This window comes from Neodiprion pinetum, chromosome 1 (assembly GCF_021155775.2).
Source record: "Neodiprion pinetum isolate iyNeoPine1 chromosome 1, iyNeoPine1.2, whole genome shotgun sequence".
NCBI classification, from domain to species: domain Eukaryota; kingdom Metazoa; phylum Arthropoda; class Insecta; order Hymenoptera; family Diprionidae; genus Neodiprion; species Neodiprion pinetum.
Window position 1 is genome coordinate 7,442,361 of NC_060232.1, and position 15,525 is coordinate 7,457,885.

At 42.5% G+C, this 15,525-nt stretch overlaps 1 protein-coding gene across 1 annotated transcript; it reads left to right on the forward strand.

Moving 5' to 3' along the window:
* The first annotated feature begins 618 nt into the window (after window positions 1–618).
* On the forward strand, window positions 619–9,523 carry crh-BP (corticotropin releasing hormone binding protein). The gene is made up of 8 exons (XM_046630996.2): window positions 619–1,369; window positions 4,722–4,824; window positions 5,301–5,461; window positions 5,699–5,906; window positions 7,233–7,411; window positions 8,411–8,519; window positions 8,629–8,827; window positions 9,137–9,523. Exons 1-7 carry the CDS (start codon window positions 1,250–1,252, stop codon window positions 8,769–8,771), a joined length of 1,023 nt encoding a protein of 340 aa, XP_046486952.1. The 5' UTR covers window positions 619–1,249; the 3' UTR covers window positions 8,772–8,827; window positions 9,137–9,523.
* The last annotated feature ends 6,002 nt before the right edge of the window (window positions 9,524–15,525 follow it).

The window sequence follows — 15,525 nt, forward strand, 5'->3', positions numbered from 1 at the left end:
TGCTTTAGAGTAGATTTCGACAAAAGCACCGAATCCCCGTGTACAATGTGATTCGAATTCGTTTATATAACAATTCTAACGATAAGCAGAGAGCCATGAATTTCGAGAAATTGACGCCATTCTTTTTTATCTTCCACATTGCAGATCCTTAACGCTTCTCGAGTTTCGAGTATATAATGGCCAAGCTTTGTGGACCGCTGACCATCAAGTGCTGGGATATATTGATGCTCTCGTGGAACGGAAGTCACAGCATTCGGTACGCCGTCTGATTTCAACGACAATAAGCTCCAGGGATAATTTCTGAAACACGAATACCGTACGGACAATTTAAGGGTATTCTAAGGGAAATCCGAGGCAGTGCAGTTGGCGATAAAAGATAAAAGAGGGAAAATATTTCACAAGACAGTGCGGACCGCTGCTCGCACTAACGAACCGCGGGCGAGCCGACTAAATTACTAATCGATTCGCAATAACGATTTAATATCGCAATCTCGATACGTTTGCAGAGCAGATGTACAAGCTGTAACAATTCCTTGAGCGGCTAACGCCGGCCGAAGAACCTTTCGTAACGACGTGTATTAAAAGAGTAAAAATAAGAAGAAAAAAAAAAAAAAAAAACAAAGAAAAAAACGGTAGTACAACCGCTAGGAAAACAGTCTCTCGTGGACGATAGCTCACGAAGAATAGCTCTAGGATAATTAATTCGCAATAAGTGGCGCGGGCTAGATTATTTGTCGAAAGACAGAGGATATGGTCAAACACACACGCACACACCTGTATAATACGCGGGATATAAAATCGGCGCGATATTATTAACCAAATCGTTAAATAATAAATAAATAAAAACACGCAACGATCGCGCGCGTTGCGATCGAACTCGACTTCCGACGTCGCCTCGTGAATAATTTCTGCGCAAAAACGGGGAAAATAAATTTCGCACGCACTCGTAGAACGCGAAGCCCGACGCAAAGTGACGTTGACGGTGTGGATAAACGGGGTGCAGCATTTCGAAGTTGTGTGCGAACGGCCATGGTGGCGTAGGTTTCGGGAATGCGCAGGGAGGACAGAGGGCAACGCGGGCTATAAGAGGGACGCCGAGCGTCGCGACGCCACAGAGGCTTCTGCTGTCTCCGCTCGCAGATTCAACTCTCATCTGCAGCCCGATTTATCGACGGATAACCGTTTACCTCGCCCCGCGAACAGATCGTCGATTAAGCCAGCAGCCTTGAATCGACAAGGAGAAAACAGGATGTTCGCCGATTATTCACCCAGGATTCCGCTCCGTCTCATCCTTGTTACGATCTTCGGCGTTTTCGTCTCTTTGGCATCCGCATCCAACTCTGATCTCGGCCCTCGACTCGAGCAACAGGTAAGACTTTTTTCTTCTCTCTAGTAAAATCGTCGAAAGGATCCTCTTATTCTCGTGCGGATCCTTGCCGTGCTTTTCTGAGTCTTTCAACGAAACCGATTTCAGTGCAGTTTTTCAATTTTTTGGTGAAATTTTTCGCCAGAGTTTTAAGAACCGATTTATCGTACAGTCCTATCTATCTTATGTCTATTCATTCAACCGACTGAACGAAGGTAAAAATACTTGATGAAAATTGGGACTTTACGCGTAGCCAGAGTTTTTGTATAAATCAGGTGCGGTTTGTTCGCAAAAATTTATCGCAAGCTTTGCGTGGCTTTTAGCGTGTGTATCGCATAAAAGGATGCATGTAGCGCAGCGTGACGTTTTTTACACTGGAGCGGAGATATTTTTTCCGCGAAGACTGACGCGACGGCTCGAAGTCAGGATACCGGGATTGAAAAACCATTATCAAGAAATCTGCAAGCCGAACGGTGAATGAAATATGTTTGGTATTTCGTCGGCGTTATTTTCGATTCGCGTTACATATTTTCAGGTGACGAAATTTCATCCGCGGTTGGTGATTCGGCATCTGGAAAAGCTGAATAAATTGTACTGCTTTTCTGTTTTGCAAAATCCATCCCCCCGAAACAAATAACTTGAAGACCCGTCTTTGCAGTTTCTTTGAAAAAGGAGATGCCGTTTGAGAAGTCGCGACGATACTCAAATCAGCTTCCGCTTATGGATGCACGCAAATTTCATCTTCACGAGTCGCAACGTATATTGTAAATTGATATTTCGACACCTGGAGAGATCTAAAGAGAATTGGTAACGACTCGCGTTAGCCCGTTTGACTAAAATTTTCCCAACTTTGTCGATAGTTTGTATGTCTTGATAGGAATTTCGGTTGCCGGTGTAATTTGATGAACGTTGATGTAATCTCGATCGTATAATCATGATCGTTTACCGTAGACTTGCTAAAAAGTATCCCACCGCGGATGAATTTTCGAATAATAAAGCGAATTTTTCGTCTCGCTAAACGAAGAGCTCGGTTCGCGATCTCTTGGTGAAAGTAACGTACATCGTCTGTCCGCTTACGAGTTTAAATATTCGTACGCATCTTGGGCTTCTGGCATCGTATGCGGGGTGAAAAGGATCCCAAATGGAATACCTTAGGGCATAACTCGTCTTTACAGTGAATTACCCTCCGCCAAAAAGGTTGTATAACCGAATTTTTGCGAGGCTGCGAAATTTGATATTGAATTAAGTACACGCAGAATAAGACGTAGCTGTGCATGGCAGAGCTTTTAAAACGTGTGACGTTGAAGGGGGTGCCCTTGTAGATTTCGACATTAACGCAGATATATGTCTGTATTTCACCATTCTGTACATAATTCTGTAGAAAAATACTCGAACGCATTTGAATTTGACTAAGCATTAATTTGCGAATTTACTATTGCGATTTCGTAAAATCCGTGCCATTTCTTTATTTCTGCGTCGAATGAAAATGTATCGGAGTGTTTGTGTTCAGATTTGTGTACAGAACGGGGCTGTCAAGCCCTTTTTCGTGCATTTATCGAGATACGTGGACTTCGACATTCGGAGATGTACAAGTCAACGTCGAAATCATCCAGGGTGTTCCCTTGAAAAGGCTTTCAAAGTACCAAAGAGACGAATAGCCAGTGAATGAAATTTATCGACGCGCGTGGGATTTTCCTTTAATAAATTAAAGCAAGTAAAGAAAAATCAGACAAAGCAAAAGTTTCATCTCGCGTTCGGGGGGAAAACGGATATTGATTCGAATCGGTATAGCTGCAGAGAGAACAGCGGTGGGCTTGTCATCCTGGAGACAACGTCGCCTGGCGGTACAACAATTTACGTCTGCGGTCCAGGAGGGATTACACAGAAACGCGGCCGCTTCGGCCAGGTATAAACTTCGCACCCCGAACTGAGCGGATAATTAATTTAATCATCATTGACATCGTCATTGTTGTTGTTATTCACCCGCAAACTATTTTTCGGACCCGGGAGAAACGGACTCGGGTCAGAAACGGAGTGCGAGGGAGAAATGTGGGCGAAAATTTATGTTTTATCGAGCTTTATCTGCCTAAACGCGTGAATAAATACTTGCAGGATTACTTAACGAACGGGACTGCGACCTGATCAATTGAGGACAACGTGCAGACGGACTTGTCGGTAGTAATTGGTTCGATGCGAGACATCCGTAGTTCGGCCTCGATTATTGTTTTTCTTTTAATAAATTTCTCACTTTAAGAATGTTGATTAGGGTTGAAATTGAGCTGTATGGAAAATAATCGCTGAATCGTAGGGTTAAAAATTTGAGATATTTGGAGAAGTATTTTTTTTTTCACACAATATTTTCCCGGTTATTTCCTTATAATTAACCTTTTGGGAAAAAAATTTCAAGCGACTTTACACGATTTGTCGATGGTTTGAAAAGGGTGCTTCAAAGAGCGGGGATCATTGTTCAGGATTCTTTTTTCTTTTTCAAACCAGGGACTGGTTCGACTTTTTTTTACAACAATGAAAGTGGAAGCTTGCCGTACTTGTAGAGTCGACAGAATTGAAATAAGGGTGTAAGAAAACTGTTGTTACAAAAGCGTCAAGCGTGTAATCCAGAATTCACGGTCGAAAACAAATATTAAAATATATTAAAATCTTTCATCATTGTAACTGTTGAAAATTTTTACCCTATAAATTGTTTTCTTTATACGCTGAAGAAGCCCTGTCTTACGCCTGACGCACAGCTACTGAGTTACAAAAATCATTTCAACTCCGAATGAAGTAATTTTGATGAAAAATATTCACAGTCTTCTTAATCGAATTATTATTGACATTACCAGAAATCCAAGCTATAGTATAATTCGAGTTACATTTCGTCAAATTAACGCCAAATATAATTGACGATAAAATTGAATCGACGAACTGCCAGGGCAAATTGTATCGTCAAAGTCACATTAATCCGTAGGGATTGCACAATTGCCAAGGGGAAAACGAAATCCCGCAAGTAATCGCATTGGTACAGCTTCGCAGTCAGAAAAATTGTTTTCATTTTATGAAAAAAATTAAAATTGGGACAAAAGCTGCTTTCAAATACCCGCAGCTGTCCTTTCATATTTCCCGAAATGAAAACCTCCGTGGAATGATAATTCGAACGTGGGTGTAACACCCGCAATCGCCTCGTTCATGTGGGCCGATTTAACGATTTAACGGCTACACGCCGTCACCGAAGTTCATCGATAGATCGTATAAACTTCACGGATATCCGCAGAGTCGTTTCAGAGCTTAATGACTTTACAACTCGGGCTAATTCTCCGATAATTCTTCTACCCTTCGTGATTATTTCTCTTTTCAGCTGCCTTTGGTGCCGGACGTGCAGAAGGAGGTCGGCTTCGATCCTCATTTTCTCGAGGAACGTGGACTGCGAGAGTCTCGTGAAACCGTACATTTCATCTCAGGTAATTTATGGTCCATGTACATCTCCGGGGCTCTAACTCCGAGTGTGATCGATCACTCTTCGGCGTAAGCAATAGACTTTCGATCGCTGAAAACGCCCGACCTCGACCATGACTCAAGACAGGCTTCGAGTCTCGCTTCGAGTTGGCGAATTCTAATTGATTTGTGGCCCATTCCTCACTCGCCGCCGAGTGAAATGCCCAATTCTCCGCATTTATCATCATTCGGTTAAATATCCGTCTAACTTTTGCACTCGCCGATGAACCGATTCAGCGCTCAGTCTCACCGAGTTTTGCCGATTTGCAAAGAAGGCTGAACAAACTTTTCCATTCTCACCACGAAAGTCGGATATTTGGCGGACAATCAATCGCTTCGAATTAACTTCTGGGAAATGGGTGGAATTTTTTTTTAACTCTTCAGCAATGCGGAATTCCCCCGTCGGAAAAAATGATCGTCTCATCGTTTGACTTTTTCGCAGATTGCATGCACGTCGCCTCGGAACCGGGTCACTACGTCTACAAATCACCATCGAACGACCAAACAGCCTGCGGCGTCTACTTTTTAACCGATCCGGACCGTCTAGTCGAGCTCCATTTCACTTCCTTCGACGTACCTTGCGACCGAGGTGGTCTCGTCTCGGTGAGTATCTCACAACTTGAACGGTGTACGGTAAATTGATTTCCTCCGGATGCAATTACATCTTCAGGAGCTGTAAGCGCGTTATCGCTGAATAGTTTCGCTCTGAGAGTTGCCCCTTATCGTGCCAACTTGCAGCGAGTTACGAGTTCCCGATCGTTATCAAACCTTCGTTGCCTCTCGCAAAAAGCTTCGTTGAGAGTCAAGAGTTGATTTTCTTTTTTCAATCATCAATCGCAGTTCGTCGACGGATGGGAACTGAACGGTGAAGTATTTCCGAGCGCAGCCGATCATCCGCTCTCGCTGGACGAGAGATTGTCGGAATTCTGCGAAAGACGGGTGAGAAAGGTATTTTTGAGCAGCCAAAATGCGGCCTTGATTCAGTACAAGATTCCGCAGAAAGGACGAGGATTCAGCGTGATGGTGCGTTTTCCAAAAAATCCCAATCGTAAGTACGAATAAATATCAATCAGCATATACACAATACACCTTTTATCCGACTTTCAACGTCCCTGAATTAAAACGTTTCCCTTCTATTTTTCATCTCCGATCTCGAAACTTTGTGCGTTCGTTGTTTATACAGCGGTGCGATTCACCGTGAGAAAAAATAGTCCATGTTTACACTTTCAGAAATATACTACCAAAAATTTGATCAAATACATGAATAACAAGGCTTATGAAGCCCGATGCTTTCGCGATTTCATCTCTTGGCACAGAGAACAAACAATTGGAAACGAAATTTTTTACGCGTATATATCGTAGGTAGCATAGATTGCGATTGATTTACGGTAGAAAAATAACGGTAGAACAATCATTCTCGTGCAGCTTTAATATTTGATCAAGTCACGCGTGTCTACCGAATTCGAATGTTATTCTTACGAGGAAGGTATCGCTTCGATTTGATTTCTTTTGTAATATGTTATAGCAGACTAAAAACTGAGCGACCCATATTTGTTTTCTATCTGCCATTAAACGCTTCAAGGGGTTAAAAACACCCTTCAAAGTAAGACGTGTCAAGGGGTGATTTGGCGGTTCAAATTTTTTTAACTCAGAAAATAACTTTTTCACTTCTCGTTATCGGAAAGCTTTTCTAGTTGGACTGGTTAAAAAAATATCACGTTCTTGTGGGTGAAACTGCCAAATCGTCCCTTGACACGCCCCACTTTGGATGGTGCCTTGACCACCCTCAAAGTGATAAAAAAAAAAAAAAAATACGTAACAAAATGGGAGAGATCGATCAGGGATACGTTCCTTGTTAGCATCGCGCAATTAACACCCCTGCACCTCGCGGCAATATAAACGTTAAGGCGGCAAGCGTTATATCCAAGATAGGTGTATACATTGTCGTTCGGACGCTATTCCGCCGGTCCCTCGTCGGTCAGAAACAATATTATCCAGACAAAAAGCTCCAGGCTCCGCCGTCACGTGTGTTCGAAATTTCAGCACAGTCCAATGGATTAGCAATCTTCCTCCGTTAATTGAATTCCTTTTGTCGCCGGACAATACGGGCCCGAATCATCAGTCGGAGCGAAGTGTGTTTAAGAACGACGTGGACACGTGTATCTTGCCTCGAGAGGGAAGCTTGATGTAGGAAATTGTAACTTAACCCGGGGCGTTTTGTCGAGAGGGTGAAAAGCCTGCGCGAGAACGCGACGGAATCTCTCGCAGATTGGCTTTGAGAGTTGTGGGAACGACAGTTTCTCGGCGTCGGTTCAATTTTATCGCGAGACGACTTCTCGGCATTGGCTCTTTTCAACTTCCCGACGTTTTCCAGCCTGCAACATCCTCGTCGACAGCTTGTCGGACTTGTTCACCCTTCGGAATTACGGACGCCGAGTGAACTGCACCCTCAGCGCGATGTACCCGGCAGTGGTGCGGGTGATTGCTCTCGGCGTTGGAATCGGAAGTCCTCGAGGTGCGAATCGCGAAATGGAAACGGGAACCGTGCACCAGGTAAGCCTCGCAGCCATGCGCGAATAAACTCGGTTGCGCAACTTCCGGAACCGGTCGAATCAACGAAAGGTGAATCTTAACTTCGCGGATGATCTCGCGATACGTGGGATGATTTATCATTCGACTTAACGGCTGGTGTAAAATCGGCCGCCGCTCTTTGTTCTTGAAAACCAAACCGCGAGACCAGCGATAAGGCGATCGAGTGTCGTCGAAGCTCGCTCGCGACTTTGGCTATCTCGATTACTCTTATCAATTAATGAGCTGTCAAATAACCATCACGGCGAAATCGTTGTACGCGATGCCTCCTACACCGTTCGTTATCTATGCACAGCTGACTGATGGAATTTACTGATTTTGCGATAACGATTAGAGCTTACGCACGTGGATGGCAAAGAGATTTTATTATCTAAAACAACAACTTTATTCGGGACACGAGTATCAAATTACATCGTGTGCGACATGTGATTATACTTTGAAAAGTCGCGATGGAAATATGTGTACGTAGTAGGGTGGTCCTTGATTCCGGATAATTCAAAAACAATTCCTTCACTTTTTCATATTTTTATTATATCTCAACTCGTAACCCGTGCCCCTAAAAGGGTGGATTCCGTTCAACCCTTCCAGGGGTGCGTCGAATCTACCCGACGATTTCAAATGAAATTTTCTACAGGAGGATTTCGTGGGTCGCTGATTACGAATCTGAACTCGAAATTTGAAAATTGCAAATGGCGGATCGAATATGGTTGAGCGAAATTCAAAAAGTCATTTGGTTTCGATAAAACTCGGTACTCGCGGGTTTTCGAGGTCGCTGATTACGAATCTGAAGTTGAAGTGACAAAATTCAAAATCGTGGATCCAATATGGCAATATCAAGCGAGCCGGTCGCGATTCGAAAATGACCTTTTTAAGGACCACCCTAACGTGTACCTATCCGTATAGTATGATACCGTACGAGCTTCTATTGCAATTTACGACGAGGTGTGAAAATCCGATTTGCAGTGCGACAAGCGGGGTCTGCAGGATCATGTACAGATCGGAGGAAGCGACGGACTGGATTCGACGAATCTGCTTCTCCTCGACTCGATTTGCGGGGTGAATTCGAAGCCAGGTACATTACGCCACGTTGAATTTTCGAAAGTTGACGACGCGATACGACGTTGAGTGAATGTAAACGATCATTTTCGCGGCACGAGTAACGAGCTTGTTGAAAATTTCAGAGGGCATCGAGAACGTGATGGGATGCGGGGTGACTTCGGTGAGGCTCGTTTCAAGCGGGCTTTTCGACAATTCGGTGACCGTCGCCGTGCGTCCTGCTACCGAAAACGACATAATCGACGCGAATCTGATATGCGGCGTTTGAAACTTCGACGTAAAGGGGGTTCCAGCCCCCTCGAATCCTCCGGACTCCCAGACTAGGTACGGTCCTTTTGTATTTTATTGAATTTTACCTTCACTCCTGAGGGTTCTTACCTGCATCGGTTATCAATCGACGCCTGCTTTCAAGGGATTCTTTTGCAAAGGAGTCTTTGTACGACTTTGAAAAGAATTTGCCGAGCGGGAGAGGCGAGAGAGAGAGAGAGAATGTAAAATAAACCTACCGGTACACAGTCGTGATTAGTATTGCGAATTAGTTTGTACACTTGAATATTTGATTTGTAAGGTCAGTTTAGAAAAGAATGGCAGATAAGAGGCTCGAATCACGTTAGTATTTAATTATGTTTTCAGATTTCTAACGTACATCAACATTCCATATGTTTCGAAGAATTTTCGAGTTAATTAGTTAAGACGAATGCTATGGGGAACAGTCTAACGAATTTCTTTAAAACACAAACTTACGGAACCATACATTATATATTTGAAGATCATTCGCCGCTGAGAGTATAATAACGATGATGATAATAATAGTAAGAGGACCAAGTTCTCCGCCGATAAAAAATTATCTCTTGACTTATTTGTTACTGAAAACTATAAATATATAAGTGTAACGACGTGCGTTGTATATTTCGTTATGTTTAAATATTTCTAGACACATGATAATACCTATTATACACACTATATAGTACATATGCTGTGCAATGTTAATTTCAATAAATTTATCTTAGCGTACATGTACATACATACATAAATAATATTGCGTGTTGGGCGTATTTCGAAGAATATTATACTTAAAAATATTTATAATATATATATAAATTGATATCGTAGGAGGTATGAAAATTTCCACCAACGATAAGACATGTCGTCCCGCAACGCAATTACAGTTCCATAAAATGCGGAAGGAAAATTTGTCAGGTATGTATAATCCTATGAAAATTTCTATCCCGTAACTATAATTAAAAAGAATATGTTGTATCGTATTTTGACTTGTGTTACATATCGGTGTACAAGTTAAGCTCAGCTTCGTATCGCTGCCAGATTTACCAACAACCGCGCTATTGCCGACGGCCGTTCAAGCGCGAAAATCGATGGGCTTTGCTCGGCGGTGGTAAAGACAGAAGGTGCGAATTTTCTGCGACATCGGGAGCTTTACCGGCCCGCCGAAAGCTCCGTTTTTCGCATCCCAGAGCATTGATGCCATCTGCAGGAAAACCTTGGGTTACGACCTTGAACTTTTGTGGCCTTAACCCTGCACGAGAGTAATAAAATATAAACGCGGCAGCCGAACCGAGAAATTTGTAGTTTCCTTTGTGCTTTCGGTATTACACGTTGTACCTACGGACCTACGGTATTATGAATTTATTTCTTTAGCTTGTTACAATGTAAAGTTTCGCTGTCAGCGAAGAAGGACCTGCGAGGAATCAGGTTGTCTAATTTTTTTTTTCTTTTTGTACTGGAAATATTTTCCACTTTTTTTCGAGCATACTCGATAGTCGATTAGATATCGAGAAAATCGAAAGTTCAGCGTTTATTTTTTAACGTCAAACAAATGGCGGAACGAGACTTGAAAGATGTGACTGCAAGCTTGATCAAGTTGAGTTTACTCACAGCAGTATTTAACAATTACGTAATATTGATATTTTTTAATATCCAAAAAGTTGTACTGTTTGCTCAACGTAGATAAAATTGTAACATATTTCGTTCGTAAGTGGATTGTCCAGAAATTTCTTGAGCGGAATTTTTCTTCTCAGTTCTTCGGTCATGGTTAGAAGAACTTTGTTTTCGAAATGATTGAGCGTTGTAATTAATGATGTTCTTAAGCTTTCCTCAAAGACAAAAAAATGTCAACGCTACGTGAAACCTAATTTACGGTTATCCGTCGAAAATTAGTATCATTCGGTTTGACGAAACGATAAAACCGCTTCATCGAAATTTGACAAACAATATTATAACATGATTTTGACGCATTCTGAAACTAAAAAAACAACGCGAGTTTTTTTTAACATTGTCAGTAATTTACCTTTCGTAATCAAAACTATCGGTCTTCAATTTCTCTTTAAAATTTCTTCACAAAGTCCAGCCGATTATATTTCAGTTTCGATTAACACGAACCACGACTTTGTCATTTTCCAGTTCTCTCGTGAAATCGCTCGGCGGAAATCGATTCATCGACTAGATTTAATAGTGACATTGAAATGAGAAAATCAAGGTCGACTTAGGTTAAGCTTAGAAGCGTCGTCGTCAGGCCGAGCGAGTGGTTCGAGTCGGTTAATTGAGTCGGAGCTTGCGGTGCGTATAAGCAAGCTGGAGCTTTTGAGATGTCCGGGACACGTAAACAGGCGGCGAGCCGACGCCGCGGCCTTTTTGTCACCCGGCGTGAAATCTCGGGGGTAAATCTGCAATTGCGATTCTCGGGGGTCCTCCTCGTCCCCGGCGTCTTCGCGGCTTCCTTGTCGGTAGTCGGAGTTGAGTCAATTAAACGGCCCCCCGCAGAGTTTGGCGATGTTTTAGTTCCCACTATCTTAATTAGGTTTCGCAACTCGGGCCGGGAAGTTTCGCAGTGCTAGATTCCCATCAAGCCGACTCCCTTCCCCGAGTTCGGTATGGCCGCTGCATTATTGACGTCCTCTTAGCGCCGGCCGGCAGAAGTCGCGAATATTTTTCAGCGAAATCCGACGAGCCGAGGAAATATCCGCGAATCGAGGGGCGGCGGAATGACATGTCAGTGGGAATTTTGGGACGTCACGTGCCGCTCGGTTCTTCCGACCCGCGACTTTTCTTCGTCTCTCTTTTCTTTCCCTTCTCGAGCCGGCGAGCTTTTCGCATGAATACTAAAGCGTATATGAATTCTTTGCGACAGCTGCTCGGTCAATAAAGATTCAGGGCTGATCCTCCGCGCCCAGCATTTGTTACACACCCTGCAGGCTATCCTCGTCTCCTTCCAAGCGGACGGATGGAGTGAGTACCTGTTGAGGTTGAAAACGGAGCGTTCATCTTCATCTAGATAAACCTACTGTCCATCGGTGGCCTCTTTTTTTATTGTAAAATAACGATGAAGCTTATCGCTTGCCGTTCAATCGTACAGAATAGCACAAAAGTGTTTCGTTTTGCAAAATACTAAATAACATTTCGTTATTTTTACATAATTCTTTTCGTTATCCCTAGTAGAAACACGAAAAGGAGAGAGAAACAAAAAAAAAATGGTTTGTCTCATTCAATAAAAATAAGATTTTTTTTATTTTACATCCATTCTGATAATTTGTATTTATAAATAGCCTTTTTTTATCGCATACGCTACGCGGATAAGATAAACCGCTTACTGACGTTATTTTGCGAAAATAATTAATTCGATAAAAAAGCCTTGTTTCGAATGACACTAATTGCTTTGCATTATTTAGTAAAAAGGAGTTTTTGAGTGAAACAATCATTTTTGCAAACCACAATTCTTTCCTCTCAATCTAATGAGAATCTTACGTATTTCTCGTTATATTTTTGATAACATTTTTAGACAAAAATAAGGATAATCCTTATTACTTTACTGGAAAAATTATTTCATATTAAACTATCTTTCATCTTACGCAGGTGAATATGTACATAAACAATCTCACCTTGATCTAATTAATGATAAATAATACTCGTTATCTCGTACAACACCGTTTTCCAATTCTTACGCAAACGAATTAAACGATACGTGAATCCATCGCCGCTGCTTTTCAGACAGCTACAGCCATCGGTGCCATCAGCGGCTTAACTTTGCAAATCTTCCCATTTTTGCCTCTTCATTTTTTCCTTGCTTGCAGCGGGGTCTATGTTAAAAAATTTATGCAACGGGGGCTTAAAATTGCGTATTATTTCGAGGCTGAAATACTCCCTGCAGAAATTCAGATACGTAAGCTCTCTGCGTTACTCTGGTTAGCCAGAAACACATGCACACATAAATTTTGGAACACGTTTCTGCAGTATAACCGCTAACCGCGCGCGGCTCGCGAATCTCGCTAGGTGTACATGTACATCCGTAAATACGTATATATTTATACACACACGTATATCTGTATCGTTATTTGTGGAATCCATACATTGCGGTAAGGAAGATACGTTCACTTCACTATTCTTTTTGCCCAAGCGCTTTCTCTGCAGTTTCTTTTCGCAAATTTCGCAAATTTCGCAAAAATTACGGCGCGGCGAGTCGCGAGGAAAGTCGTTCTCCGGTTTTTTGGCGATAACAACGTGGTTAAAAAAAAGAAGATTTTCTCCCAAGCTCCGGATCTCTTGATTTTCGACGAATCGCTCAGTGCCAAGGTTGTTTTGAATTATGGATGACGGGGCGGGAGGGATAACAGACAGCAGATAGACCGGCGATCTCTGTGTTACGGACGAAAATGTTATTACCTGAGGGTTTCGGTCCTGTAAGAGAACACCAGAGATACCTGCTGTCTTTTATTCGAATCCGCCACGTTTTTCGCCCACCCCGTCCCGGCGCCCAGTCTCCGTATTGATTGTAGGCCGACGTTATTGCCATTTCAGTCACAGCCGAGTCCTTACAACGGCGGTATTCCGGCATTCCACCGATCGCTCCGGTCATCAATAATCATTTAGAGAGAAAAAAAAAAAATAAATAAATAAATCATCCGTACAGAAAGAGAATTGAAACGAATAATATCGCACAGCGTGTTTCTCGCTAACGGATCGTCGTCGTGGCTCTTATTCCCTCGAAATTACTCGGAGTGGAGTATTTTCTTTTAGCTTAGTTTGGCAAATTCGAAAAGCTTTTCTCGTCTTTCCGTAGCTTCGAGGCGATTCTCGTCCCTCCGTCTATACGTGTCTAAAACCCCGCACGTCGAGTGTCTCGGAGCACTCGAGTCGACGTATATACCGTACCACGGTTACTTACCGCACCTACGAGACGCTCTTTACACGTAGAAGTATTTCTGCTTGCACCCTCCGGCCCGTGTCTGACTTATCAAGCGCCGTTCACACCGGGAAAAATCACCGATTTCGTTCGAATCGTCTCGATCTGTGTCGGAGTTAAGCTCAATCGTATAATCCGGATGGAAAAATTTCCCTCGCGGTTGGTGTGCGGAGGCGTTGTACCGCGTCGTGCGGTATTTATGCCCCTCCGACATCGTAATAAATCGTCGCGGGTGTTGAGTAAAAGAGTAAAAAAAAAAGAAAAAAGGAGAGAGGGAGAGAAAAAAAAAAAGAAAAAAAAGAAAAATAAAGAGTAAAATTATGATGTGAATAATGATCGCTTTATGCGAATACACGCGGCCAGAGAGGCGGGCAAAGATCCCGGCTTTCCTTGGTTCGAGGAGCTTTTGATCGATGTTACGTTGTGACGGAGGTGCCTGAGAGGAGGAAGAATCCCGTAGTTGAATTCGGAGGAACAGGAAGAAAGCGAAAAAGAAGAAGAAGCGTAATAACGCGGACGATATTCCTGCGCACAAAAGAGAAGCGGGAGTGAAATCCATCGATCGACCGATCGATAGGGAAAAGGTCGACTTTGGATAACTCGCCGTGTGAATGCGGCCTTAGAATTTACACATTTCTTATTCTACAAATTCCGCTCGCCGCGAGGCGAGGGAAACGGAAATGCTTGAAGAGAGAGCCTTTAGCGCAACGGGAAGAGCATTGCGAAAATTCTGAGGTAGGTGTATAACACCGGCGCAAAGCTCAAAGGATATCTCGTCCCGTTATAAGGCCCAGCTGCTGCGGAGAAACGGAGATACCGTGCTGAAAGCAAAACCCGTATTTCCGACCAGCTCTTTATTTTCTTCATCGTCGCAGATCCGCTGCAAGCGTGCGGAAAATTTGTAACGCTTCGATTTTCATCCCCGTTGCGGTTTCGACGATCATCCCCTCACGCCTTTTTTTTTTTTCTTTCTTTCTTGTAAAGTTGGCGGTGTAATTTCGATTTACCGAAAAGTCGCACTGCAAAACGTAAATAAAATTATTCGCGACAATCGAATTTAGTCGAATTTAATCGACTCGGCAGTAATCAATTATATTATCGTCCAAATGAAGAGTTTACCCGATTCTAATGAATATTTGCGTATGAATTCCATGCGGTAATATTATTTTTTTACCAAGTTTCATGGTGAACTGAAATACTTTTTTGAGACTTCGAGAAATGTACTCTCGTCGTTCTTTGGGACGATCAATAATTTTGGCGGGGAGTGGAAAACATAGGGAGGTAATGTGAAAATTGAAAAATACGAGGGTCCACAATGGAAACGGAAAGTCTGTTTCACAGAATTTTAAAATATAGAAAGGGCAAAATGCAGAGAAGCGAAGTAGAGAAAACTAACGCTATTGCTAAGAACAATAATTAAGCTAATTTCTACACTCTGTCCATTGTAAATTCTGATTTTTTCTATACCCCAACTTTCCACATTTCGAAATTTCCTGAAACATGTTTTCGGGTATTCGAAAGTTCAATATTGTAAGCAATATTTTCACCTCCACCCCGCTGATTTGAATCATATGAGGCATCGAGTTCACCGAACTTCACATTGTTGGATAAATTTAATTAAGCATAATGTCCCACTTTGTTTCACTCACAATCAGTGATACGCTAAAAATGGTTGCAAGAACCAAAAAATTTTATCGGACTTACTGAGAAATTATTTTCATACCGTGTATACTTGGCCAAATTTCATTCCAATTTGAATTTTCATCAAACGATTTTACCGGATCCAGGCAAAATCTGATTCGAGTAAAAAGAGCCTCGCAGCTTTGAA